The following is a 14,875-nucleotide window of genomic DNA, read 5'->3' on the forward strand; positions in this document are numbered from 1 at the left end:
TATTTGCCCACACAAATAAGGCAAAGCAGCTACTTAGATACCATAATACCAATTACTAAGCACACATCACATTATGAGTATTGCTCTCACACCTACACCTACACACACACACACACAGTGCATATAAATATAATTTATAGCTGTGTATGCATGTGTATATATGTATGTATCTGTATATATGTATTTGTGCACGAATACATGAAGTTTGTGACAGACCACACAATGTCACAGAAACTGAATGAATCGCATGCAGCTTCTAAATACAAAGAAACATTGGGTTTAAGGGAAACCCTAAACCCAAGGACCCTAGTCAAATTTGTAGGTACGAAACGAAGAGAGAGAGTGAGAGTGCAGGTACAGGACGAGTCGAAGAGGAGTCACGTCAAACTTAGATTGACAGATTAAATTCCTAAACACAAGTACAAAGTACTTGTATCTAGGCCTAGGACTTAGTGTCCTAGGTGTCACATAGGACTAAGTGTCCTATGTGGCATAGAAGGCACTAACACTATAAGTGCCTACACTTATGCCTACAAGGCACATACCATGGCCTATAGGGCATCACTAGAACCACCAAAAGATGGCCTACAAACCCCCCTCCATGGGATGGGCTGAAGTACTCTAGAAACATCTTAGAATACCTGGTAGTTTCTGGTCATGGTGGCACATGTTCATCCAAAAGGATATAGCCACCTATGAATGTACAAGGAATGTCAAATCATGTAACAAAGGGAACCAAGTGTAAAGCCTGTCGGAAGACTTCGAAGTTGGGACGAGGAAGTGCCTTTGTAAACATATCTGCGAGGTTGTCCTCTGTGGGAAGATAGGACAACTCTATGTCTCCTGCTGACAACCGCTCCCGAACATAATTATAGTGAACTTCAATATGCTTGGTACGCACATGAAACACTAGGTTACGCGCAATGGCCAAAGCACTCTAGCTGTCAGTGTAGACAATAGTGGAGGATGTCTGGCAAATACCAAGATCTGTAAGTAACTGTCGAAGCCAAACACACTCTACTGTAGCGGTGAAGGCTGCCCTGTACTCAGCCTCACAACTAGACGTGGCAACTGTCGGTTGCTTCTTGCTGAGCCAAGAAATACATGAATTGCCAAGCAAAAAACAATTGCCAGTGCTTTGGAGTAATCAAATGAGCAATGGACAGCCCATGCCCAATCATCCTGAAGAGCATGTGCATGTGAAGCATCTGCTAGCTCATGGGATTCAATGGCATGTGAGGCATTAACTGTCAATCCTGCTTTCTTTTTCTCCGAAGCAATGCGCTTCCTGCATTCTGAAATGTCATGTCCAGGCTTGCGACAATAGTTGCATCTTTTCTTCTTTCCCTTATCTGCTGTATTTTTAGATGCATGGGAGGAATTGCAGCTGCTATGCGTAGAGGAATTGCAGCTGCTGTGCGCAGATTTTGGCTTGCCCATAGGCTTGGAAGCCTTGCCTCTTCCTGTCTACTGTGAAGCAAATGCATGATCAAGAATAATGGCTTGTCTGTTAGCTCTACTTTGCTCTTCCTTCAAAAGCGAAGTAACTAGCTGATCAAAAGAATAGTGGTCTGGATTACCCATGGCCACTAATCGACGAAGGGTTGTAGCAAACCCTTGATATGTATCTGGTAGTCCATTCAATGTAGTACTGACAAGCTGTGAATTTGGCACCACCTCATCAATGTTGGCAAGCTATTCCATGAGGTCCTTGACCTTTGTCAAATATGCATCCATTGACTCACCTTCATTCATATTCACTTCCTGTAATTGCCTTCTCAAATATGCAACACAAGCTTCATTGCGAATCTGATATAGAGAAGCCAATTTATCCCAAGCATCCTTTGCTGTCCTGCAGGACCAGATGTGTGGAATAATGATTCTCTTGCATGATAAAGCAATGCATGAATGTGCATTTGCATCTCTTGCATCCCATCTTGACTGTTCTTGAGTTGGAAGAGCAGCAGCAGGAGTGCTAGAGGAAGAGGCATCAGGAGGAGTACCACCTGCAGAAGGTGCAGCAGTAGAACCAACCACTGTCGCATTGGCTGGCCTCAGATCAGCCCCAGAAACAATATTCCACAAATGCTTTGCAACAAGAATATGTTTCATGAGATAAGACCACATCGGATAGTTGGTGCCATCCTACTTATCATCTTCACGAAGAACTCCAAATAAATCTTGATTGTTCCCAGCAATAGCAACTGTGATAACCTGTAAAAGACCTGAAAACCCAAAAGCCTCAAGGCTATCACTGCAAAAAGCTGGCTGTCCCAAAAATGGCAGCAAATATCTGCAAATCTATGACCCAAATCAAAGGGCAAACGCAGATCTAACCCAAATGTGACTGTGACAGGCAATGTTCACTGCAAAAACAGCAAATTTGGCAAAAGCCCCAAATTTATTGAGGGCAAATAGGCCAAAAAGAGGGCAAATTCAGAAAAGCCCCAAATTTTGCTGAAATTTTGCAAATGTGACCCAATCTATGCAAATCTGACTCAATGTCCTGCAAATGTAACTGAATGTCCTGCAATCTGACCCAATGTGTTGCAATCTGATGCAAAAACAGCAAATTTGGCAAAAACCCCAAATTTATTTAGGGCAAATAGGCCAAAAAGAGGGCATATGTGTGAAAGCCCCAAATTTTGCAATGTCCTGCAAAAGCCCCAAATCTGTAGATGACTGCAGTGAGACCAAGGACCTTGTACAGCGAAGGTACGAAATGGGGTACGGTACAGTACGACGTACGGATGGAGTACAGCGCAACGTACGGTCGCAGGTATGCTCATGTACGGTACAGTACGACGGCAGATGTCCTGCACAGAGTACGTTTACGACGCAGGTCTTCTCACGCACGGTACAGTACGACGACGCACTGCAAGTACGGCGTACGACGAACTGCTCACCGTACGTACGGCGAACTACCACTAAAGGTAAGTGATGACGCATAGTACGGAAGGTATTGCGCAGTGTACAACTGCAGAGTACGACACAGAGTACGGATGTACGACGACGACACAGAAGGTACGGGTGATGCAGGTCTGCTCACGTATGGACTGTGGCAGTACGGTACAGCACTGAAGGTACTAGTGATCGGGGGCTAAGGAGAGCTTGAGAGCTGGAAGCAAAACCTGCTCTGATACCACTGTAGGTACGAAAGGAAGAGAGAGAGTGAGAGTGCAGGTACAGGACGAGTAGAAGAGGAGTCACGTCAAACTTAGATTGATAGATTAAATTCCTAAACACAAGTACAAAGTACTTGTATCTACGCCTAGGACTAAGTGTCCTAGGTGTCACATAGGACTAAGTGTCCTATGTGGCATAGAAGGCACTAACACTATAAGTGCCTACACTTATGCCTACAAGGCACATACCATGGCCTATAGTGCATCACTAGAACCACCAAAAGATGGCCTACAAAATTCTTCATCTAAACTTGTTTACACCCCTAAGTACATTATCCTATCCTGGTGAGGGTGTTCTCCTCATCTGCTCCAGCATTTTGAAACCCTAAATCACCTTGCAGCTGCATTTGCAGCCACCTCCGACCTGATTCTAGCCTCCAGCTCATCTACAACAGCCGGTTTGCATTGTGAAGACTTGTTACCTCATTTCGGAATACTCTAGAGAGCCGCTTGATCAGTTTCAGACCTGCTGGTGCATTTTGGTACATCTACACGTCTACTACAGCATCTCGGTGTAGCTTGGAGCTGTTTTACTGAGCTGCCTCACAAATTTCAAGATATACTTTGGCATTTGGCACCCATACAGCTACCTTCTTGAGGTTGTCGGACCTGCTACAGCACTTGGAGTGGTTTCCATGCCCACTAGTGCACATCTCTTGGCTCATTTTTGCATTCTAGGGCATCTACTTGGTGCTCTTTGATTCAGGTGCGGTCTTCCGAAGACTTTGATAAACTTTCCTTTCCTTTCCTTTTCTACATTTAGAGGCGTATTCTTGCTGCTTTTACATTAGGGTTTGCATTTTGGAACCTCCGAGGTCATCCACCAGCTGCTGGACACGTTTATCCACGCATTTCTAAAGCTGCTGATTCATTTTAGAGCCCTAGACCAGCCTTGACTGAGAAGTCAATATCACACGGCAGGTGTTGAATAGTTGGACTTGCTCTTTGTCGTATTACGGTGGAGGGGGGATCGTGTGTGAGGTATGATGTGTTCGTGTGTAGTACTAGGAGATCTAGTACTAGTTCTTGTGTGAGTCATGTGTGAGTGCCACGTGTTTCCCTACCATCGACGCATGATGGGACATACGTCAAGGTTTTGCTCCCCTCAACGGGCTATTCTTACATGTAGCATGGCGGCTAGGAGAAAGGCCTGCACCTAAGGGCCATTTTAAGCTCGAAAGACAGCCCCTTGCTTGACTTTTCTAGGCTTAGAAAGGCCCCCTTGATTGGTCTTTCACGATGACTTTTCCGGCTTAGTTTTTTTCCCATCCGCAACTTCACTCTCCCTCCTCTCTTTACCTTGTTTCTCCCTTCTCTAGTCCTCTTCCCCTTCCTTCCCACTCCCTTTTCCTTCCCCTTCCCTTCCTTTACATCGTGCCTCTCCTTTTACCCTTTCCTGTCCCTCCTTTCATTATTTCATCCACCTCTTTTCCGTCCTTCCATTCTATATCTGCCTTCTCTTTCTTCCTCCTTTTCTTTTTGTGAAGCAGCTTGAACACCATAAAAAGTGCTCAAAAGTGCAGTTTAATGCCAATCAAAATCCGTCACCTCAAATTCTCTAAGAAAGCCAGTGGATTTACTTGAAAATCCTTAAAGACTCAATTAATGCAAATTCGTCAAGTATAAAATATATTCATGCTTTTGTAATTCTTTCTTGATCCTTAAAGAATTCAATGATGTGGCCTACACATTGCTTTTACTAGATGGTGTTTGGGTACACCTAGTTTTCTCACGTGGAGTAGAGTGAAGGACAAGTTAGGTGCGGGAGATAATTTAGTCTCTAAAGAAAAGCTTGTAACTAACCACTTATGTGTCTCGTGAATTGAAATGTCTTCTGGATTATAGGGACCAAAAGCTTAGGAACATGTTCCAAAGCTAAATGTTAAGTGGAAAGATTGCTCATAATAGTAGAGTACTTCGGAAAATTTTTATTCTCTTCGGCATCAATGCCTAGAGTTTATATCTCAGTCCTTCTCTAAATAAGGAGGGAAGAATGTTAATGTCCACACCTGGACATAATGTGGCAAGAGTTATGGATGTAAGGTTAGCCTAAGGTTCTCTATTCACAATGTAAAAAAAGCAATTTTGTACAAGCCATGCCTTCACTTACATCATTTAGCCTAACACATGATAAAGGGGCCACCACCCCCCAAAAAATCCAGGCTCTTTATTACAATAAGATACAAGACCAAGGTGTTGAAGTAAACCTTATCAACAGCTCCCGAGACTTAGACTATGGCCGAAGCTATGTACAATAGATAAAAATCTGAGCATATGTCTATATACACAACAGTATCTCAATAGACAGCCTGGCTAGGGTGCTCAAGGCTCCAAGGCCTCTCCAATCTTATGCCTATACAATTACCACTGCTTCCACACATCAGTAACACTTACCCAATTCTTTAAAAAATAGATTCTCATTTACAGGGGCTACTGCTGCTGTTGCAGCGGCTGTTGCTGCTGCAGAGACTATTGCTGCTGCAGGACTGCATGGAGAATGGGCTGTTGTACGAGGCTGGAGTATGCACCAGCAAAGGGGGTGAGAAAATCTGTGCAAATGAAAGGGCGAAGTCCCTACTTTTATAGATGTAGGAAAGGGACACAGAGTTCGTGTCCATTTTGGCATTAGGGCCTGGCTCCCTTGGATTTTGGTCGGCTGGAGTTCCTGCAATGGGAATTGGTGCCATGGTTCATGCATGGCCCTCCACATGCTGCCATGTGCCATGTGCCACCTCATGGGCTGTCATGTGTCACATGCCACATGTCATGCATGCCACATCAGTAGGCCACAGCTTCATGCCATGTCAACATGACAAATCAGCATGCCACGTGTCATGCTGAAATTGTGGACTAAGGTTATTTAAACCACTCTTTATTTGCCTGACTGAAAATTCAGTTTGGAGATCAATACTACTTCTGTTTTCACCCTTACGTTTCTGACAATTAACTATTTTCTAGGGTTAGTTTGAGTCTGGTTGGCCTTCTCGCATAACATATTAGGCCTATGAGTTTGTCGTCTCGCTTCTATCTCTTTGACTCTTTATTTGCCTGACTAAAAATCCAGTTTGGAGATCAATACTGCTCCGATTTGACTTCTGTTTTCACCCTTACGTTTAACTCTGCTCAAAGGAGTCTAGGGTTAGTTTGAGTTTGCTTGGCCTTCTCACATAACCTATTAGGCCTGTGAGTTTGTCATCTCGCTTGTATCTCTTCTCCTCAAATGCTAGACCCTAGCCAACTAGTACCTCACCAAACAGTATGAAAACATATGCATTCTTTTGGCAAACATTCTAATTTAAAGAATTTGAAATTTTTAGAACATAAACATATGCAATAAATAAATTTAATTTTGTGAAGAGAAGTGACACTATGTTTCCCTAATGACATCTGTTGGGAGCTAACTGGTCCGGGGTTGCCTAACCTCTAGTTCAGGGAAGATACTTGCAAGGATCTATGGTTGGGTGGTGATAAACCATGTTGTCCTGTGTTTGTGCTCTGACTCCTGTTGGTGCTTGCAGGTAGTTCGTAGATAGAGGATAGTGTTGTACCTAGGTTAGTTGTAGCTAACTCCTATTGGTGTTTGCAAATATCTTGTAAATAGAGGATTGTGTTGTACATAGGTTGTACCTAGGTTAGTTGTAGCTAACTCCTATTGGTGTTTGCAAATATCTTGTAAATAGAGGATTGTTATGTACATAGGTTAAGTAGTGGCTAGCCTGTAAGGGGATGTTTCCAGAATATTGATAAAAGAAGCCATGCTCCAAGTCTAGCAGTACAAAACAGAAGGAACTCAAATGCACTCAGAGTCTTATTTTATCTCAAGTTTTACTTACCTAACAATATCTGCTCGCAAATAGTAAGAGTTAAACCCCCATGCACTGATGTTCAATACCTCATAAGAATGCGGCTACTTCATTTTAATAACAAAACAGCCCACTTGATGCAAGGCTCTTATCTCAGGAGGAAAAGTAAGTACAAATACCTGCAATCGACTGGGATACAGATCCAAATATACTGTACGTTCTGATTTTTCACCATTTTTTCCAGTGATGGATCCACCATTTCCACAAGGATTAAGCCAATTCTGGCACAAAGCTACAACTGATATGCTGCCCCATAGAACTGGTCCATTGCTATTAACTGCGGAAAGAAAAATGTACACTGAGAATGAGAAGCAAACAAAATTGTGGCTGTACGAGTACGGTAGACAAAATAGTTTCACATGTTTACATATTGTTTGTTGAGCATTGCATTCCGCAAAGGATGTTGAAGCAAGCCTGACTTGACATATCAGTCACAACAAGCTCTTTCCGACAGGATAAAAAGTTGAGTAGGTTAAAAACAGCATAAGTAACAACAAGCTCTTTCCGATTATGCAGGTTCGAAAAACATATGACAAAAAGATTAACAATCGTAAGTCGTCTTGAAAAGGTTTTACACATGGCGATTTAAGGCAATTTGTTAAAGCGCATTTTTGTACATGAATGTGTCGGAAGGGTCACCTCCCCATCTGTAAGCCCCCAAATGAGGAGAGCATGGGGGAGGGAGACCTAGGGCAAGGTATGCCCAGAGAGAGGGCGACAAGGTACAAACAGGCCCTGCACATGGTGACACATGGCAGATGACTTCAGCAAGGGTACAGCCACTGTACGGATCAGTACGGACTGCTGCAGCGCAGTGTATGGAAGTTGTGCAGGGTGTGCCAGGGTCCGGACAAGGGCTGAGAAGAGGCGGATCAGTAGCAGCATGGAGTCGCACTGTTGCAGCAGGTATTGGGCAGGTCTATGCCCTGCAAACAGGGCTGGCAGGTGGCGGGGTAAGCAGTCTAAAGGGGCTGGGCCCTGCATGGAACAAAGGGCTGGCAAAGGGCCCTAAATAGGGCTGGATAGGCAGCCAACCATCTGGTCGGTTGGTTAGGGCTGCTACAGACCAGCCAGTCGGCCCAATTAGGGCTGGCTGGTCGGTTGGTTCTGGAGGGCCTTGTGCCCTATATAAGGAGGGCCTTTGTGCCCTCATATCTCATTCTCTGGAGCAGCAGATATACAGCAGACAGGAGCAGCAGACAGGGCTTCCTTCGGCCTTTTCCCAGGAGGTGAAGGAGACCTAAAGAGGTGAAACGAACACTAACTAATCTCTCAGCCTTTCTGTCGATTCACGGATACAATTCACAGGCGTTAGCATCGCATTTTTCCACCCAGCCATTCTTGTGAATCACATGTATACAAAGATACGTAACTTTTATTCCATCATGCCTATCCACAAGCCCTCAGTTCCCTAGATGGTTCCCTCTGCCACATGTCATCATTTTAGACCTTTAACTTGGTACACCATTTACCCCTCTCTTGGGGCACAATTAAAACATTTGCCCCTTGGCATTATTACACATTTAGGTGCACCTAGGCCTTAGCACTCAGAACCACCTAGTCGATGCCAATACACCCTCACCTAGGACCTTGGCATTTACTTCCCTTGACCATTTTATTTACGCACATAAAATATTACAAAAGTCGGTCATCTAAGAGAAAATGCCCACCGATCTTTCCGAGGTCATGCTATCTCGGCTAGACCATAACATTCCTTCCCTCTTCAAGCATCAACGTCCTCGATGATGAAATCCGGGAACACTCTCCGTAACTGGTATACGGATTCCCAAGTAGCTTCTGATAGAGGTAGACCATGCCATGCAACCAACACCGTGGGTATCTTTCGATTGCCCACTTGCATTGTTCCTCGGTCCAGGATTCTTGTTGGTTTGCGTCTTGCATTATCCTCTATCTCCTGAAACAAAACCACACCTTCGATTCGTGAGTCACCAATATGCAAAAATTTCTTTAAACGAGAAACATGAAACACTGGGTGCACCTTACACCCCGGTGGTAATTCTAATTTATAGGCTACCTTGCCTATTCTTTTTAGAATTAACTATGGCCCACAATATCGAGGTAATAACTTAGCACACTCTCCTGCAGTCAAAGACTTAGAGTGCGAAGGAACTCTGAGAAAAACTTTTTCTCCTTCCTTAAATTCTCTAACAGATCAGTTTTCATCTGCATACGCCTTAGCTCTATCCATAGCTTGGCGGATGTTAGCTCTTGCAAGTGCTAGCATCTCCCGCATCTGAACCACAAAGTTCACGGCACTAGGCACTTTCTGAGGTATTCCAACTATAGTTGGATTTGCTGGTCTATAACCATAGTTCAGCTCAAACGGACTCAACCCTGTAGAGGAATGTTTTCTATCATTGTAGGGAAACTCCAACAATGGCAACCACTTGTCCCATGTATGTTGCCTCAATGACACATATGCTCTAAGCATATCCTCTAAAATCTGGTTGATTCTTTCTGTTTGACCATCCGTTTCTGGATGATCCCCACTACTCATTCCCAACACAGTCCTTAGTGTCTCAAATACCGCAGTCCAAAAATGACCGGTAAATTTGACATCTCTGTCTGACACTATGGATTTGGGTAATCCATGTAGACAAAATATATGTCTAATAAACAAATCCGCCACTTGCGGGGCACTAACAAACTCTCTAGTTGGAATGAAGTAAGCCATCTTGGTAAGACAATCAACCACCACAAGGATAGAATCATATCCACCTTGTGTCGTAGGCAGACCTACAATAAAGTCCATGGAAATGCTCTCCTACTTACTTAGTGGTATCTCCAAGGGCTGTAAAAGGCCGGGAGGCTTCACCTGCTCTGCATTACTTACCTGACACGAAAAACGTGTCACATATTCATGAATATGCTTTTTCATCTTTGGCCAAAAGAAATCTCGCTTCACGAGATCATATGTCTTCTCGACTCGTGGATGTCCCGCACATGGACTGTCATGGCATTGTCGAATGACTCTCTGCTTGAGATCATTCTGATTAGGTACTACTACCTTGCCATTTCTTTTCAGCATACCATTCCTTATGGCATATCTTACATACGTTTGGTCTTTTCTGGATGCCAGGTCATCATTTTCGTTTTCCCCGGGTTTTAACACATGAGCCTTAGGCCAAAGGCTCTGGACAAACTCGTCCACCTTTTGAGTTCCTCTAATCTCGGCCATTAGAGCACTCTCTAACACCGTGAAACTCATATTATACATAATGCGTGACAACGCATCAGCAACCTTATTATCTTTTCCTCTTCGGTACCTAATCGTCAAATTCAACTCCTGCATGAGTTCTGCCCACCTAGCTTGGCGGCCTCTCAAGTCAGGTTGTTTACAAAAATGTTTCAGAGTATCATGATCAACATCCACATAAAACTCCGATCCATACAAATAATGTCGCCATGTTTTCAAAGCATGGACAACAGCATACAACTCTAATTCATGAGTTGGCCAATTCCTTTGAGAGAGAGAAAGCTTCTTGCTTTCAAAGGCTACTGGCCTTCCCTCTTGGAGGAGAACTGCTCCTACCGCAATGCCACTTGCATCGATTTCCAGGAACAACGGTTTCTGGGGATCAACTATTTTTAACACCGGTCCTGTGACCACAACTTGTTTTATGGTGTTAAAACTTTCCTGTTGATTATGTCCCCATATAAAAGGTACTTTATCTGAGGTCAGATCAGTCAATGGCGATACTACTTCAGAATATCCTTTGATATCCTTCGATAAAATTGGACAAATCCCAAGAATGATCGCAAAGCACTCAAACTCTGAGAGATTGGCCAAGTCAGTATCGCAGCCACTTTCTATGGATCCATTTCTACCCCCTCTGGAGTAATTATGAATCCTAAATATTCAAGCCTAACCCTACGCAGTATAGTTTTCTTCTTATTTACATAAAGACTGGCTTTCCTCAAAGTACTGAACACTACTCTTAAGTGTTCACGATGCTCAGTAATACTTTTACTGAATACTAGAATATCGTCAATAAAATGTACTACAAACTTTTCGATATACGGACGTAGTAAATTATTCATAAGCATGACGAATGTCGCTGGAGCATTGGTAAGTCCAAAGGGCATTACCAAAAACTCATAATGACCAAACCTGCTTCTAAAAGCGGTTTTATGCACATCCTCGGCTCTAATACGGATCTGATGGTAGCCACACTTAAGATCTATCTTACTGAAAATTACGGCCCCATGTAATGCATCTAGCAAATCATCGATTAGAGCCGTCGGATACATGTGCTTAACAGTGATATTATTCAATGCTCTATAATCTATACAGAGGCGAAAAGTATCATCTTTCTTCCTCTTTAATATCGCTTGAGGTATTCTTCCAGTTGTCTTCGCACCTTAGCTTGTTCTGTAAAGCTTAATCTATAGGGAGGTCTATTTACAGGTTCTGCCCCCGGGATAAGCTCAATTTTATATTAACATCCCTCTCTAGAGGTAACCCATAAGGTAACTCATCCCTAAAACAATCAGAGAACTTCTCCGATATCTCTTTAGCCAACTCGGCCATTTCCCCATCTTGGGTAGCCTCAGTGCTAGTCGACGCATCATCAATCGACTCTACCGATGCTATAGACAGACACAGAAACTCTTTCGGAGTCTTTCGAATTTCCATGGCTGAAATCAATGGTCCTCGAGGTAAATCCTTTTCACCTCGCAAAACATATTTAACCCCGTTCATCTTGAACTGGTAAATATGCTTTTTTCAATCAATGGCTGGATTTTTCCAAAAATGACAAGCCATTCGTAGGGCTATATCTGCGTTAGCTAGCTTGGTCAACTCAAAGTCCATCTTCTCAACATAGTGCTGTATTCGAAGTTCCAACTGGGTAACCCTCTGGTCCCATACTTCAGTTGAACTTCCGTATGCCATCCTGACCGTATAAGCATAGTCAGACGGACTAGTTTTCAACTTGAGCCTCTTAATAAGCTTCGAGTTAATTACATTGTGCGTTGACGCTGAGTCAAACAACACAATCACATCATGGTTGGCTACTTGCCCTTTCATTTTAATCAACTCGGGCTCATCGAAAACCGTATACCCCGTTGCTGCGGGCTTTGAAAGGATGTTATCAGGTGCACCGCTTACTAACTTAGTGACAGACACACTTAACAACACAAGTACTAACCTCTGAGAAGGTCCCGTCAATTGCATCTGCATATGTTCCGCATTGGGACTCTCCTGCATTTCCGCGTCGCATTCAGATATTATCATGTTGGCCGTGCGACAGTCTTTGTTTAGTGGACAATCTTTCCACTGATGTCGTTGAAGGCAGCCAAAGCACAATCCCTTTTTTCTAGCTTTCTCTTTTTGTTCAGGGGTCGACGAGGACTTTGACCAAGCCCGGGATGCCATTGGAGTTACTTTCCTTTTCACCCCAACGGTGGTACTTGTCTTTGCTGGTCCCTCAACCGGCTTCACCTGCTTGGTTTGGCCACTTGGCTGCGAGACACTTGTCTTTGAAGTCCATTTCCTCTGAAATCCCCTTTCCTTGGGTACTCATGCTGAGTCCCTGCCTGCACAAATCCACTAGATCTGCCTCTGGCATCCTCATAGTTCAGGGCTACTGCAATAGATTCATCTAATGTAGTTACATATTTAGCCCCAACTTCCATTTTAATCTTGTCGTTCAATCCATAGATATAGTCTTTCAACTGAACCGACATAGGGAGAGGGTCTGTTATCTTCATAACACATTCCCTGAACTTGTCAGCGTACTTTGCCACCGACAAATTCCTCTGGCAAAGGTTTCTATAAGCATCCCAAGCTCGGGACTCTTCGTCAAGTGGAAGAAAGTGTTTCTTAAATTCAGCTTTAAACCCTTCCCAGGTGGTAGGGGCAACTTGATCTTTCTGTTACTTTATCCACCATCTACCCGCTGCCTCAATAAACAGGTGAGTGGTCTCGCAAATTTTCTTTAGATCAGATCTGATTTCATAAATGGTGAAGGCTTCTTCCCACTTGTGTAACCAAACCTCAATCACATCAGAACTGCGCTTGGTCATCCGACCAACGTACTTTTCCGGTCTATAATTAGCAATATTAGGTACCTTGACCTTTGCACGTTCTGATGAGTGTATACTGGGCTCTGGCTCTGCTGGAGCTTTGTCCTTTTCATTTCTAGATGGTCTAGCCGACAAGGCTTGCACCATCTCCCTAATTTCATTTTGACCAGCATTCACTTGAAGCTGTTGGTTCATGATGTGTTGTAAAGCATCTTCTAATACAAAAATCCTAGCCACCACAGTAGGTGTTGTGTGATGGGACATTTCTTGCGTAGATCGCGCTCTAGATTCACCAGGATTTACCCTGGAATCTTGTCCCTCTATCTCCATTCTTTCAAAAGGGAAAATAGAAATTTATATGGTTTTTTTTTTCACTTCAAATTCCTCTTTGCTATATAGGAATAATAGACTGCAAACCAAAAATTAAAAATTTGTATAGAAAAAATAAAATGCCCCCTGGAGTCTTCACGTAGCGCAGATATCATGCTTTCCTTCGAAGCAATCGTCTGCTCCTCAATGTAAATGTTGCTGCACTGACAATTCTTTCCCAAATCTATATGTGGACTGTCGGGATTATTCCTGTGCCACTGAAGTCAAGCTTTTCTGCATAGCTTCATGCTACATTATCCATGAACGGTGGGCGCTTAAGCATATGTCATATTTAGGCCTTGCGTGTAGCGCTATTTGCATCTAGTCCGACTTTCTTTTTTTTTTTTTTAATTCATTTCCTTTGTGGCAAATGCATCCATCGCGCGGCGTCTCCTTAATTCTGACATCGCCTCACCAAGCTTTGGGCTCCCAATTCTGTCGTGGGTGACTTCATTCAATAGTATGGGATTCTTCCTTCACCAGGGACACACAGCAGTCCCGTGCTTTGTTTCAGCACGCCCTTTCACCATTGGAGTCGAATAGGATACTCGGCGATATCACGCAAGTCCTGTGGTGGTAAAACTTCACCAATTGTGAATTGCCAATCTCTTCGATGAACGTTCCCTTTCCATCAGCGGCTCTTTTAATTCCAATCTATTTGCATAGGCCGGCGCCAATCAGACCACTCCGTTAAGCCCACGAACAGTCACGCATCCCGTGCCTGCGCTCTGGTCTTTCGATGGCCGTCCGTGCCACCCTGCGCTTCAAGTCTGCAACTGTACCTGCTCCATCAATGCTCAGCCTCACGAACAGAGCCACCTAACACACACGTCGTTCGCCTTCTTGATACGTGACTCGTATGAGTCCCCTCGTCCAGCCTGAAGCTCTGATACCAAATGAAACGAACACTAACTAATCTCTCAACCTTTCTGTCGATTCACGCATACAATTCACAGGCGTTAGCATCGCATTTTTCCACCCAGCCATTCTTGTGAATCACATGTACACAAAGATACGTAACTTTTATTCCATCATGCCTATCCACAAGCCCTCAGTTCCCTAGATGGTTCCCTCTACCACATGTCATCATTTTATACCTTTAACTTGGTACACCATTTACCCCTCTCTTGGGGCACAATTAAAACATTTGCACCTTGGCATTATTACACATTTAGGTGCACCTAGGCCTTAGCACTCAGAACCACCTAGTCGATGCCAATACACCCTCACCTAGGACCTTGGCATTTACTTCCCTTGACCATTTTATTTACGCACATAAAATATTATAAAAGTCGATCATCTAAGAGAAAATGCCCACCGATCTTTCCGAGGTCATGCTATCTCGGCTAGAGCATAACAAGAGGGCTGCAGACTGAGCTAGTAAGTGCTGCCTACCTAGGCATCTACAGG

The 14,875-nt window shown here is 43.7% G+C and overlaps 1 protein-coding gene across 6 annotated transcripts in view; it reads right to left on the reverse strand.

The window, feature by feature from the left end:
- Positions 1–14,875, reverse strand: part of EMF2 (VEFS-Box of polycomb protein) — a 92,602-nt gene that overhangs the window by 31,222 nt on the left and 46,505 nt on the right. For all 6 annotated transcript variants that reach the window (XR_015541133.1, XM_087375808.1, XM_087375805.1 and 3 more), the window contains one exon: positions 7,168–7,325. Coding sequence is in view for 5 of the 6 variants with exons in the window: in XM_087375808.1 (XP_087231934.1) it covers positions 7,168–7,325 (158 nt within the window). In the remaining variant the exon portion in view is untranslated. The remainder of the gene's footprint in view (positions 1–7,167; positions 7,326–14,875) is intronic.

The sequence above is a fragment of the Dipteris shenzhenensis genome, chromosome 6, assembly GCF_047967505.1.
Source record: "Dipteris shenzhenensis isolate YYH24624 ecotype China chromosome 6, Dip_SZ_1.0, whole genome shotgun sequence".
Lineage (NCBI taxonomy): Eukaryota > Viridiplantae > Streptophyta > Polypodiopsida > Gleicheniales > Dipteridaceae > Dipteris > Dipteris shenzhenensis.